The sequence below is a fragment of the Poecilia mexicana genome, unplaced genomic scaffold, assembly GCF_051168715.1.
Source record: "Poecilia mexicana isolate PSO_F unplaced genomic scaffold, ASM5116871v1 scaffold_22, whole genome shotgun sequence".
In the NCBI taxonomy this organism is placed as follows: Eukaryota; Metazoa; Chordata; class Actinopteri; order Cyprinodontiformes; family Poeciliidae; genus Poecilia; species Poecilia mexicana.
Window position 1 is genome coordinate 11,878,802 of NW_028263391.1, and position 15,070 is coordinate 11,893,871.

At 38.5% G+C, this 15,070-nt stretch overlaps 1 protein-coding gene across 2 annotated transcripts in view; it reads left to right on the plus strand.

The window, feature by feature from the left end:
• The first annotated feature begins 3,444 nt into the window (after nt 1-3,444).
• Nucleotides 3,445-15,070, plus strand: part of rock2a (rho-associated, coiled-coil containing protein kinase 2a) — a 36,245-nt gene continuing 24,619 nt past the window's right edge. Inside the window, exon 1 of one of the 2 annotated variants that reach the window (XM_088002318.1) lies at nt 3,445-4,287. In XM_088002318.1, coding sequence (XP_087858444.1) covers nt 4,189-4,287 — 99 coding nt within the window. In that variant the 5' untranslated portion in view covers nt 3,445-4,188. The remainder of the gene's footprint in view (nt 4,288-15,070) is intronic. The other variant, XM_014976191.2, reaches the window with a different exon arrangement.

Genomic DNA, 15,070 nt, shown 5'->3' on the forward strand with positions numbered 1-15,070 from the left:
AGTCTAACTTTTTGGGATTTTTCTTTCTCTGACAAATCTAAATGTCTTGTTTTGATGATGTCCTAAACTCGGATCACTATGTTTGGTTTTCCCTTCTTGTTGACACCTTTTATACTCCCAGACTTTGACAAAATGCCAAGTTCTAACTGCTTCTATTCGTCCCTATGCTCTGCTGGTGGCATAAGGGGTATATCCTCTTTATTTGAAGCAAGCATTGAAGATATGGGAGTCTAATTTTAGACAAATGAATCCATCTTTCTCAATAGCTGCAAAAGTCATGATGAATCTCCAGCATTCCTTTTTGATTACAAAATACAGGCCTACTTCAGAAGCCTGGATTATGCAATGCAACTAACTCCAAGCTGGAAAAAAACAAAAAAGGAAAACAAGTGCTCGACAGACAAAAAAAATAAAATAAAATAAACGGGATACAATGCCCTTGTGTTTCAAAAACAACAGAGAAGTTGCCTTAAATCTTGCTTGTATAATCTCCACAGCTAGACAATGATCTTTGCTTGTAAAGACAACTCTCCCTTCTTTGTACAAAAGGAAACAACTTTGTTATCTTGCTAGTGTCAATGTATAGATGATCAGCTTTTTTCTGTAACTTGTATGAACTGTCACATTTTTGCTAAGAAGAAAATCTCAATGTTCCTCAGTCCCTCTCCTCCCCAACATGCAATATGTGCGACGTTATGAACTCGTGGTGGACTGTCAATCTTTTTGTGTGCATTTTACGGTATTATTTATTGTCAACATGTTTTGAATTTGCAAATAATAGGAAAGAGACAGTTTGACATGAACCTGACCTTCAATTTTTAAACTGGAGGCATTGCTGACAAAAGGAGGACTTTTTATTATGACTTTGTACATAACATGTGGCCAAACTTGCTTTGGAGGAAAAAAAAAACTAACTAATTTTGTGTTGTAACAGTTATTGTTTAATTAAAGTGAATTACTCATGAAGAGAAATAAATAAGAGGCACACACAACGCTATTTCAGTCATTTTCTGCCCATTGGTGCACATACTAGTCATACATTTTATAACATATGTACTTAAAAAGAAGAGATGGAAAGAATCGATACTGGGTTTTGATTCTTTTGATACCCAGATACTGGGTATCGAGGAAAAGTTGCTCACTTTTCCTCGCCTATTATATCCATATGAGACGAAAAAAAGTGAGCAACTTCATCCATTTCTCTTTGTTTGACTTCTGTAGAAATTCTTAAACAATGGCGCCACCGAGAGGTAGCTATGGGGTATGGGACAAATTGCTGGCCCAATCCTTACAACACTCTCCTCAATTATTGTTTTTATTTTATTATTTTTTTTTTTTGTCATTTTACTACTTTTAATGTGGCAATTGTAAATGCTGCACTGCCACCTTCCTATTAGACACAGCGGAATGGAACTCAAATTATGGCGTTTGGTTTTATAAAATAAAAACTTCCTGTCAAGTTCAATATTCCTGCCAAAACTAAAAAAAATATTTTTAAAGATAGTGAAGTTTTAAGTCATTGCTAGATTTATTGGACAACTGGGATATTTATAACCATGAATATCAGAAGACGCACTCAATACTTTATTTCAGCTAACATGCATGAATATAAATCATTAATTAATAATTATCTATCTATCTATCTATCTATCTATCTATCTATCTATCTATCTATCTATCTATCTATCTATCTATCTATCTATCTATCTATCTATCTATCTATCTATCTATCTATCTATCTATCTATCTATATATATATATATGTATATATACATATACCCTGAGATTAATTTGTGCTGAGTGTGAGTCAAAGGTCGAAATAAATTAATGGTTAAAATCCGCAAATTGGTACAAAAGTCAAAAGTTAATATTTTATTTGATGTCCTTTCACAGCTCTGCGCTTGAAAAAGTGAATGGTGTGGTCTGTAGCGCCCTCTTGTGGTGATAGAGTATTAGAGCGTATTCTCAGGAAGAAGTTGACAAACTGCAAATTAAACAAAGGCATTCATAATATTCATACATTTTTATTAATATGAGTTATAAATAGGCTGCAACATATTTATAATCTACTTTTTTTTAAAAATCAGACCTTATTCAGAGTTTATTCAGTAACAGGTTAAGTGCCATACACCACACCACACGACACTGCAAAATTATTTCTGGTTCAGTCAGAATTTCATATCTACTCATTGTTGATCTATATACTGTTAAATACTACGTTTTTAAAGATTAATTTGGTTATTCTAACTGACATAAAACTAAAGAGGCGTGGTCTGATTCAACGACGGACAGACATACTTCTCTCTTGTAATAGTTCATGATGAAAATGTCATACTGTCAGACAATATTTCAGGAAGATATTTTTAGTCCATTATTAGTAGTACTGTACAGGATGAAAATAGGTTCTGTGTCCAAGAGACAAATGTGTTTTGCTGCAAAATGTGCGTATTAACCCCAGACAATGGTTAAAGAGGTTGTGAAGATGTTGACTGAAGCTGGTAAGAATGTCATTATCATGTGGCCCAGGGCTGGCCGTAAGCAGAATATGATTTAGAGATCCCGCTTCTTATTAAGATCATCACTGATAATTGGTTGTTATTTGCTGAGGTGTATGTATGAAAAAAACTGAAGGTCAAAAACAAAGATCAAATTTATAGCATCGGATTGTAGCTATGGTAAAACAATAAACAAACGATGAAGTCTTTGCACATTCACAAGGTAAACTTGTCAGTTTGTTTGCATTTTAAATTTGAATATTAAACATTTTAAAATCTTTTAATTTATTTATAGCGAAACATCTATCCATTCTCCAACATGGATAGATCTATCCATTCTCCAACATGGATACATTCACACCTTGCGACCTTGTGGGGTCACAAGGTGTGCATGTTCCTATCTCCAGCGGTCAACATGGACAGATTAAATCAAATTTAAACGTATTTCCATTCTAATTAAACAAATGTTAAAATCTATGGCTGTTTTAGATTTCAAACATGTTTAGAGGAGCCTAAGGATTAGTAGCTGTTCATTTCTTGGGGCCTTTTCCACTACTCTAGCAGCTCATGCATCTTTCTGTATATTATCATCACCATCCAATTGATCAGTAATAACGTAACCACAATATTTAATCTGTTTATAAGAAAGTTGAACTTTTCTAAAAAATAATCTCTTTCATTATTCTGGCATTGTGATAACCCTAACTAAGCTAAAAATGAATAGTTATTCTAAACTAATATTACACAGTTTAAAAAAAAGGGGCTGTGTTTTTATGTTACATTTAAACGTCTGGTCATGGTGAAATTAGTTTTGGTCTATCGTTTACATTTTACAATGAGGAAACTGTTCCTGCTCGTTCTGCATTCTGTAAAGAGGCTCAAAACACCCTCCATCCATATTGGCGGACAGGGCAGAGGGGCTTATGGGAAATTGAGTTCTTTTGCGTTGATGTCAGGGGGAGGAGAGACACTTCGACTTCAGTAGATGCAAAGTGTGCTAGAAGGAGGGCTTCTCTCTACGGATAAGACTCCAAACTTTCCTCCCCTCTGTGTCCATCCCTGTGGCCGTGTTTGAGTCGAGGAGAGGAGGAGGAGGAGGGAAGAAGAGGAGGAGGATAAACGACAAAATGCTTGAAGAATTTCAGACGGGGAAGTGTTGTTTGCCAGAGAACGGACATAACAGCCGCTTTTCGGGTGACTTGTGACAGCGGCGCGGACAAACTGCGACTCGGACGGTGTTGAATGGCGGAATTTTCTTCTAAAGTCGGGATTTCTAAGCGGTCGAAACCCACAGAGGCAGGAAAGAAGCTAGGGGGAGGCGCTGAGAAAACGCCCTGCTGCCTGTTGCTATCTCCAAATTAAAACTTTCAAACCGAGTTGAGGGAAAAATGCATCTTTCACTCAACGGGAGGTGAAAACTCAACACCGTGGTCGTATTGAAACAATCGAAACTAGCTTAGTCGCTAGTTTTGGACAACTCCTTTTGGGAATATTTAAACCCATTTTTGTTTTACGTTTTTTGGTCAGTATTCCAGTTGTTTGGAGCTATTTGGGTGGGCTGAGAGCCCAAAGGCTGCTCCTCCAGGCCTCCGGCCGTTAGCCAGGAACAAAAGAGGGGCTCCCATGTAAACTCCACACAGTTCAGGGGGAAAACTTTCTTATTAATCCCAGAGAAACTTTGTGTTCATCAGCCATGTCGCTGGGCGCCGAGAAGAGGATGGAAAACCGGCTGAAGAGGCTGGAGGACATGATCAGAGACCCCAGATCAGCCATAAACCTGGAAAGTTTGCTGGTAAGTCTGCTTGGATGGTTTATTAATGATGGTGTCTGTAACCTAAGACACATATATGCACACTTTTGGCAGCGAGCACCTCTGAGAAATCGGACACCTTGTTGTAATGTTCACCTTTAATAAAGGCACGGTTAGAAGGAGGCTGTGGATGCACTTCAGACAGGCCTGATTAATAGTTAAGACGCAGAGCAGACAGTGCAGTTTGGGGCTCTTTGAAGCGTGTCTGCAGATTAGGATTAACTGCAGGAGAATGTCGCTGCTGGAGTGCTCTCTGGGACTAATATTTCCGGCCAAAACTCCCGCCTGTACCCCTGTTATGTCTGCACATGAGGTTAATAACCGGTTGCACACTGTCTCTGGTAAAACCAGTTCTCTCCTTTGGAGCTTACTTTCCAAACAGTTGTCAAAATATTCCATCAACAACAACATATTTGTCACTGACATGATTTAATTTGATAAAGGAATACACAAAATTATTATTGTGAGACCAAAATAAACAGTCTTTTGGTTCTGTGGACATGATAAAACCAAGTTTAGCAGCAGTAACTTTAGTCACTTTGTTTTCTAACAAATCATTGCTTTGGAAGAATTATGGCTCACTCTTATTTCCAATGTTGCTTCAGTTCGTTGCATCCCACCACAGATTTACAATAGGTTTAGATCTGGATGTTAATTGGGCCATTGCAACACCTTTCCACAGCAAATCTGTTCAATATTTGCTGCCATGTTTGGGATTATTGTCATGTTGATGAGTTGAAAGTAGTTTGAGTCAAGCTTCAGCATTTCAGATTTACTGGATTCAATGGCCGCAAGGTGGCCAAGCCCAAGTTAATGAATTTCCACTACTATACTTGAAAGACGCACATAATAGTGCATGAAGCTGCAGAAATACTCCCAACATGATGTCTACTAAACCTGGTGGGATGCATGGTGGTGGACCACCATGCATCAACCACCAGCTTCTTGCATTGATGCAAGAAGCTTGTGGGTTGAAAACCTGACCAAGAGTCTTTCTGCATGAAGTTTGCATGTTCTCTCCATGCAACCATGGGTTCTCTCTAAAAACATTAGGTGTGTGTTTATGCAATATGCATAAATAAACGGTTGTCCTTTTAGTCTCTGACAGCCTGTCAGGGTAATTTCCAATGACAGCTAGCGATAGAAACCTTGAAACATGCCATACCTGGTCTGTCTTTTTCTAACTATCTTGTCATGAACTTTAACCTTTAAAATATGAACTGAGATCTGTAAAGTCTGTGAAGTATATTCTCACTTCTCTGAGCATTTCACACTCTGACCTTGTTTCACACTCTGACTGGCAACTGGCAAATGTGTTTCACTTGTGGCCAGCATTTTTCTCTGGAGAATGATGGCGTTCCAATAGTTTGTAATAGTTCCCGGATTATTAAGTAGCAACAGTTGTTTCTCTGAGGCAGAGGTCATACCTACATGTCCTGAGACATGTAGGTATGTCCCTGATCCAACACTCTTCTTGCGTCCTCAGCATTCAGTCTGGTCCTGCAGAATCCTGCTAATGACCAGAGCCTGTTTTCTCAAAGATTCTCAGTCCTCAGAGAGATCCTATCTCAGCCTAAAAATTCCTGCCAAGGAGTCATAGCTTAAGCGTGATTCAGTCGGCTACTGAGAGCAACTTTGAGTGAGGAGACAACAGAAATTTCTGTCTTAGTGAGGAGGTGTGGTTGACCCCATTGATAGGTGTGATGCTGTCTTCTGGGGACTGTGATTGGCTCTTCTACTAATCGATTGATTGGTGGTTGGTAAACAATTTAATAGAGCATTACTGCCTCCAACTGGTGAGGAGTGTGGACCAAACCACTCCTGTCATTGAAATTACACTTAAACATAGAACATGGCTTGGTAGCTTTTGCTTATTGAGTCTTTCTGTAAAAAAATAGTCAATAAGTTCTAGTTTAGACTGAGATTGGTTAATACAAAATGAGTCACAAATGTGCAAATGCACCCCCCAGTAATGAGTTGATAGAAATGATCCAGTCATTGAATCTGGATTAAGAAGAGTGTGTCATGATGATGACTATAGATGCAAAACTGAATGAATTGCAACACAGCATCAAAAAGCAATGTGTGCTGTTGACACAGATCTGTCCATTTGACGGAGAACATGTCTCCTTTCTGCCATCCTCCCTGTCATCTTGGTCCTCCTCAAATTTCCTAACATTTTGTCACTTGAGCAGCTCTTTAAATACCTTTTACTTTACAGAGGTAAAATTCTAAGGAAAATGGTAGAATAACATAAATTCTATGATTTTCATAAAATGAGGTAACTAGGAGCTACTTTTAGTCTCAAGATTCTGTGAATACAGGCCCTGCTCACTTGACTCTGGTTGTGTTGAAACAGAGATGCAGCTAAAAGTTTCAGGACTTTGACGCTCAACCTGCTCTAAGGTCGCCACTGATGTTTTTCCACCTTGAAGTTGTGTTATCACTCACCTGTTTGTTCCAGAGCAACAATGCTCAAAAAGTTTTTTTTTTTTTTTTTATAGAGGTGGTCAGTCACACATCATTTAATCAAGTGGTTTGTTTAGCAGGACCTGGCTGCTATGTTCCCTCTTAAATCCTCTAAAAGCAGAAAGGCTGGGCTTTGATGTTTGCACAGCTTTTTTATTTTAGCTTAATCTTTGTTTAATAAATGGACCGTGTGGAATCTGTTGTTTTTTGTGCATTTGAAGTTGGATTTAAATCATTTCAGCACCTGGTAAAGACCAGATGATCTGTTCACTGCGAAGAAAGAGACACTCTGGAAGGCTAGCGGCAGGGTTAGCAGGGAGCTGCATCCAAACAAATGATGCCCAAAGTTTGCACAAGGGGAAGGTTAATCTGAGATGCTTTTCATGTTCGTGTAAGTTAAACTCTATAATTGAAAGAGGGCGTACTCGCTCTCTTTTTTTTTTTTTATCACGACTATTTATAGTAAAATAACGGACCCTTTGATGCACCTGAAAATTTAATGTTTTTTTTTTTTAAGTAAATTAGTATTTGGGAAAGAATAACACTGTGTAAAAATAGAGTTGTATATTTATGTGATTTAATGTTTTGTTTTTCTTCTTGTAACAATTTTTAGCCGTTATTACTTTTCATTTAGAACGAGTACTGTGAAAAGTCCACTTCTGATATATTCTGAAGCCTGTCTAAGAAACAAAATATCGGAAGTACCTGAAGTATTCTGAGCCTGTACAGTGATGCTACATGGGGTTGGAAAAGGGTCATTCATAACTCTGAGGTGTAATTGTGTCTGAAGAAGTGCAGCTGGACTTGGTGAGTTCTCACTTGCATACGCGCGCGCGTGCGTGCGTGTGTGCGTGCGTGCGTGCGTGCGTGTGTGTGTAATAACTTTAGGCTTAAATGGGAAAGGAAGATCTTCCCAAAACAATTTCTTGTTCCAGTTGGTTATGAACATTTTTCCATGGGATTTAAGAACCTTAAAGACGAGGAGAAACATGGGCTTGAAGTGTTTTGTTGTGCTTTAGTGGTTTTTCTCCATGGTTTTTGGATTTTAGCAACAATGACACATTCAGCAGAAGTTTTGATGTGATTATTTTGCAGAGGTTACATGTTTTTTTTTTTGTCCTTTCTGCTTTTTATGTTGTGCAACAAGTAGAACTAACTTATCTCCAGGGGTCTTGAGGTGAGAGGCAGGGTGCAGCCTGTACAGGTCGCCAGTTCATTACAGGTCAACACAGAGACACAAGACAAACGTGTACAAACACACACTTAGTAGGTAATTATTAGCGTTCTGGGCTACTTAATAGCAAGTTTTGAGTATTTACGCATTATTTACTGAAAATTAAATTGGCAGCTTGCAAGAAAGCAATCACAAGAAAATGGTGCAAAGCAGATCCTTCAATGCAGGACTTGAAAAAGAATTGTGATTAAGATTAATGTAATAAAACGGTTGACCATAAGGTAAGGACTCAAGATGAACATAGTCAAAAAACTCTTATCAGAATTGATAACAAGAGAGCAAACTAAACACATGTGGCGATCCACTGTGTTCTTTTTACTTCAAGGATTGTTTCGCTTTGTCTTCTTTACATATTTTTCAAAAAGAAATGATAAAATGTTAAAAAAGAACAGGGAAGACAAAAACAGCACATAAAATACATCAGAACATCCCAGTACTAGTGTTAAACACCAGTTTGAATAAACAGGTCTTATGTACTGGATAAACAGTAATAAACACAGGAAAGAGGTTTTTCATTGAACTGTTGTATGAATTTTCAGAAGTATTTAAATTATAAAAAGAACTGACTTTACTATTAACATGCATATAAATGCATTTCCTTGTTTTTTTTTAAAACAAAGTATAATTTAGAGATCTAGAAACCTATTTGTACTGTAAAAATAAGTTAATCCCAATACATCTGTGTTAAGTTTTTTGAGACTCAATACATCAACCTTATGAAAAGATACTTTGTGTTGTTAAGAAAAATACATGGGAAAATTTTGAATTTGGGGTCAAAAGGGATTTCAGATGGCTTTGGTGCTTTCTTGCAGCTGTCTAAAAATAGTTTGTGAAAATACTCAACATTTGTTGGGTCATTATTAAAAAAAAAGAAACCTCTCTAAACCCCATTAATAAGTACAATCTATTTCCCCTGAAAGCCCCATCTCAATTCCCTCACTATGACCCAGTACTGGTCTCCCCCAACAAACGTCCACCAAAGAAATTACTCAGTTCCGGTTGTGTTTACATCCTGGACACGGAGGTGTAGAGAGAGGAGATGGAGTAGGAAGCCTGCGTAGGAGAAAACAGGCTGCAGTTTTCCATTTTTAGCCGCCCCGCTGTCGCTGGGATCAAGACGTTTTATTGTCCAGGGTGGGCTTCAGACACACAGAGAGCTCAGGCAGGCGCTCATGCAGGTCGAATAAAAACATACATACTTGAAGTGCCTTGATAATTGTTCATAACCTCAGCCCCTGCTATTGTAGCTTAGCAACAGCTAAAAAAAGACATTCACTGGAAGAAGCTGAACTGTTGACTTTTCGTCGGTCTTCTCAGTTACTGCTCAGCAAAACAAAGTCAGTAATTTGCTTCAGGTTTCTGCTTATAAGTCGGTGTGTAGGAGGATGTGTTCAGATGCTGCCAAGCAGCTGGCTCTCCTGAGAAAATGGACCGATTGGAATCTGCAGGAACTGTCACTTTCCTTATGTACTGCTCATCGAGGACAGATTTTCTCATCGGTTTAGAAGCTTCTTCTCTTTGCGTTCCTGATCCTGAAGTCTCAGCTACCTTCCCCTCATGTAAACTCTGATCTTTATTTGACTGCTGAATGTATTGCTAGTCTGGAGAGCCATGTTTCAGGACAAGCAAAAGAAGCGATGATTTGAAGTATAAAAAAAAAATACAAAATTAATCGGACACTTGATTGCAAGTTATGTTGCTTTCCTGACGTCCTAAAGGAAATGACCTCAGTGAGTAAATAGTTGGCAGCTGAACATGCGGCTCAAAGTCCCTACGAACGGCCGCACTTTCCCTCTTTCACTTTTCAACCATGTCTCTTTCTCCCTGCCAATCTAAAGGCTCAGTAGACTCTCTTCAGGTACTTCTACTGTAGCTCCAGTTCATTGTGTTTCGACTTGGCTGCAGACCTAGTGTGTCTAGGTAATCTAATAAACAAAGTGTAAGTTTATATGGACCATATTAATGCTTTGGAGGTAGTGTGATGTTCTGCCACTCTTTTAGTTTGTTTCTTTCCCTGTGGTCAATTTCTTGTTCCTACCCTTTACTGCTGCTCCTTTCGCTCAACATCTTCAATCCCTTTATTTTCCCTTATCGCATTAATTCCCCTCCATGCTTTGAACCCATAAGTGTTGCTCTGTCTATGCAGAAGACGTTGTAGGCCCAGCTCGTCCTGTTCTCAGAGTCGAGCTTAAAATCTGCTTCATCTCTGGAGTGTAGTTGACTTGCTCTCAAGTCTAAGCTTCAGAGTGCTTGCTGAAAAGAAACACTGCCTTATAAGGCACTGGGGGACGGTGGCCACAGTCAGGTTTTTTTTTTTTCCTTTTCTTGAAAACAAACCAGTCTCTCTGCTACACACCTCCTTTGGTGAGATTCTAAGCATTTTGCATGGTCTTTTTTTAGGTTTTGCTCCACTGCAGGGAAAGATACAGAGCATCGTGAAGTCATGTATCGCTGAGCTGCTCTTAGCACCTTGGGATTCTTTTTAAAGACTTGTATTAAGATCGGAAGTGCAACCATCATAGTCTTTTTTTGAGAAGTGTTGTGGTCTCTGTTCTGTCTTGGAAAATGTGGAGTTTTAATATTTCTCACTTTTGGTTAAGTATGAACAAAAGTAGGAATGAAGAATTACACTTCAGATTGATTATATGGGTATCAAATAGAGACTATTATTTAATCTTTGATGGACACATTTACCTATTTGCAAATGCACACACACACACACACACACACACACACACACACACACACACACACACACACATTTATACAGTGATGCATGACAGGAGAAAGCTGGACTCGAACCTTCAACCTTGATTACAGGACAACTACTCTACCACAAATTAGCCACTAATCTTTCATCAGCACAAACTGAAGTGTTTAATTGGTCCAAATAAACCACTCTAAATTTCTTAGCTAGCTATTTTCCCTGTCTGGTGTCTTACTGAGAAGCAGAATCTTTGCACACGTGAAGCCTTCAACATGGCAGGCTGCTTCCAGATCTATTATTGCATAGCTGGCTCTAGTTTGTCAAAAGCAAGCCATCTGCACTCAAGTTAAAATCTTTATAACCTGACTAAGCACTTTCCAAGGATATTTCGGGATATCCAGGGAAAGAGAACATCTTCCCTGGATATCTCCACCAGTTAAATGTATCTCAGATGTATGAGTTTTTTGGGGTTTTTTTCTTTTTGATTTTCTCAAACTGATCATACCTAGGCTCTGAAGCCTAAGCATATGAATCATATAAATAAGATTGTCATATTATTGGAAAGAATGCGATATGAGAAAATTTTGGTGAATGTTGCAAAAATGATATGACTTTCAATAAATGTATAACAACTTGTAGCTTCTTAATAACTTCTTTAATAACTAAAGCTTCCACTTTAGTTTCTTAAACAGGTTTACCCTTACTAAATGAAATACATCAAATATACTCCTGCCACATACAACCTGAATGCAGAATAATTAAATAATGAGCTAATATTTACGGCTGAGTAGGCTGTTTTTTGGAATATTCATATTGCATACACTTTTCAGGTGGATAACAATTCTTATGAGTAAATATGACATCTGGCCTTTTGATTAACGACCTCCCAGGTACAGACTGTATTCAGACTACAACCTGACCATTCAATACTCCTTCAGTCTCCCAGCAACCAACACAGCCATGGCTATGTTCACTTTTAGTTGCGTTCATCCATGAACCTCAGCTGGACAAGTGGGGACCTCGTGCTTGCTAAAGGCCGTATAGATGTTCAGAATACATTTGGTTATTTTCGTTTTTGGGATTGTTTATATCAGTTTTCTCTACGGTTTCCTTTACTGCCATCACCATGGGTAGTGCAGGCAAAAGAGTGTTGTTGCTGGTGAATCTAATAACTTTGAGCTGCTTTGTTTTTACAGCTGTTAAATCTCACAGCAGCCCTTTAATTCTTTGAAGGCTTACTCATTTTGTGAAGAAACAGCTTGCTTCAACAAGTTCCTGTAGGGGAAACAGGAAAATTGGAGTAGAAAGTGTTGCAAAATGTACATTTTCTGATGCATACCAGATAATGATTTTAGCCGATTATGATTTCTCTTTTAGAACTATAGTGTAAGAAGGTATAGGAACATTATTTAAAGTACTTTCTTGTTTAGCCTCTGTTGTGAACAGCCTTTGGGTATTTATATTTGGAGTCAAAGGTGAGGGAACCATTACTTTTAGGGGCACGCCGATTTTCTTTTTTTGGGAGATCAGTGATCGACCAATACTTGCATGTGAAACCGATCTTGTACCTATGCAAAGGTCTAAATATCAACAACTGTCCTCTTATGCTCTCCTTTGAGAGAGGTTTGACTGATAGACTGGCCCACCAGGTCATGTCTACATATGTACAGTTAACAGTAGTCAACTGGTGACAATTGTTGCCAACTTGGCAACTTTCTTGCTTTATTTAGCGATATTTCAGACAAAAAAATTGGTATCGGCCAAAGTTGGAATCGGCAGCTCAGGCTTTTTAAAGATCAGTGGATGCAGAGAAAACTGCATGCCTGGTTACTTTAAAATGTGGTTTTTCTATTTTCTAAAATGGCAATGATTCGTTACTTGACATTTTCAAGTGGCTTTTCCTAGTTTAGCATTTTATGCTGTGGCACATAGATAGCATTAACAGTAACATTATTCTCTAATTATTACCTAAAGAATGCGCCTTCGTTTCCTCAACTCTGTGATTTCCAGAAGGTGGCCACCCTTTTTCAAATCCAGCCAGCTCCATGACAGGTCAAAGTTGAAAACTGAGAAGGATAAAACATCAACTTTTTAAATGCTGTTTATTCTTCCTGGCATCTGTGGAAACTCTTCATCTCCTTTTCTCTCTTGCATCCTGAATAAACTATAGTTTCTTTTTTATGGCTTAATTCATATTTACACACCACTGAGACAAGCTCTCTTTTACTCCATCTTACAGTAACAACTTCATCTCTGAAGAATGTTTACCGATTGGAAAAACATCTGGCTGTTTTTTTTTTTTTTCAACCAGCCAGTTAGGCCTGATCAAATCAATTTTTGAATTTGTTTTAGTCCATGTTTGAGTAAAGACTTTGGTTTAAATTATGGTAATTTGTTCAAATAACTTAATATTTCATGAAAACTTTTTGCTTGTTGTAGCAATTAATTTGAAAACATCCCCAGCCATAACAATTCCTCACTGCATTGTTCCCCATCACTGCATGTCTCACCTTCTGGTTTATACCATCTTGAAGAGTTTGATACCCGAGTCTTATTTTTAGTTTAAAATGGGAGAGAAGAGGGCAGAAGAGAACAGAAGGCTCCCACACATTCACACCACTTTATCCATCTGGCCTCTGTTTTATCTCTCCATCACAACCCGATGGTGAAACACAACCTCCTACACACTCTCATGTACTGATTCAGGGACTTTTGCATTCATTTTCACAAGCAGATGCATTATTCTGTTGATCTTAGCGACAACAAGCAGCATTGTGTGCAGTCAGCAGCAGCATTCGAACAATTCAATGCATTACCAAACAGCTTTGGATTGTCTGTCAGTTCACAGTTTCCTTTAACGAACCCAAACAAGAACACTTGTGTGTGCTCTGTCGAGCTCACTGCTGCACTGTTGAATCTGGCAGTCATAATTCAAATAGTCTGTGGCAATACAAATATGTATATAAAAATTTAGCCATCCCTAATGATTAAAACTGAAATCAAGCCCAGTTGGACTGTTCCTTTAGTCTGAGTGGTTTCTATTTTAAAACCATTTTTTGGCCTAAATACTGTCACAAAACATCTGAAATTATACTTAGAAGATCTTAGATTTTAAAATATCAGTAGATTAATCTGATGTAATTGTATAATTTCCCGAGGTTAAAAATAGAATATGCTGATTATTATATGCTTGGACGTCATTTTTGTCTTACTTTGTTAGAAATGAATACCTCCAACACAAGCAACATTTAGTGTTGTCTTCACATTTACAGTAAATGTGAAGAAAACTGCAGCTGAGAGAAAAGTTTTCTGGATTCTCAAGAACTGCACCGAGAGATGTTCAGTTGCAGGAATGAAGGCCAAAATTGATCTCCAGGGCATCTCGTTCTGAGTACTGAACTTCAGAATAACATTGCCACCCATACAGATATTGTTCATTATTGGCAGGCAGTGCTTTTAATTTGATTACATTAAAGTGAAGACCTTTGGACACTAACCATCTCTGCAAACAAGTCGCTCCGGTCCGAGACAAACACCAGTCACTTACTGAAGTCCTGCTGACAGTACAAGGATGGACAGCACAAGAGTTGAATAGTTATTTTATATGATGACTCCCCTCTCTGATTGTTTGGGAAATTTTGTAAATCATTTGTCAAGAGAGAAAAAGACGAGAGCTAAAATGAGTCCTATGTGATGCCAAAAGTTACGCAGTCTGATACGATCCATGTGTGGGGTTGCTTCTCATCCAAAGGAGTGGGCTTCCTCCCAACTCTGTCCAACAAAACGGCCACGGAGATAGAGTAGGATCAAGAACAGCTTCTTCCAACAATCCAGGAGCAGTTTAGTAATGTATTTTTCAGTTCAACTGAGTACAGTCTCCGGAGGCAAAGGTGATACCACGGTGGCCCAAAGGTCAGAAAATTACCAATTCCGACCAGTATCCAGTATCAGCAGCAGTAACCCCATTGAGAATCATGGGATTAAGCTCTGCTTCTGTTGATCCAACCACGGTTGGATCAACAGAAGCATACAAACTGGCATTGACTACAAGCAGAGGAATGGGTCACCATGTCTCGTATTTTAGACTGCATTACAGAAGCTATGAAGAAGAAGGATTAGCACTGGGAACATTTAGTCCTCTCTTAAATTTTATGAATTTAAATTTAGCAAAACGAGTCTGAGCTTAAATCATGTGGGTTACTGCTGTTGGTATGTCGTCCTCTGGACTCGATATCACCCACACATTTCAGGTTGCATAAGGTACTGTAAGCGTAGAGTAAGGCTGGTTAGTCTGAGCAGTTTGGGCCTGCTGCAGGAACTTGTGCGTTGTCCCCCTTTCTTGCTGTTTTTCTGGC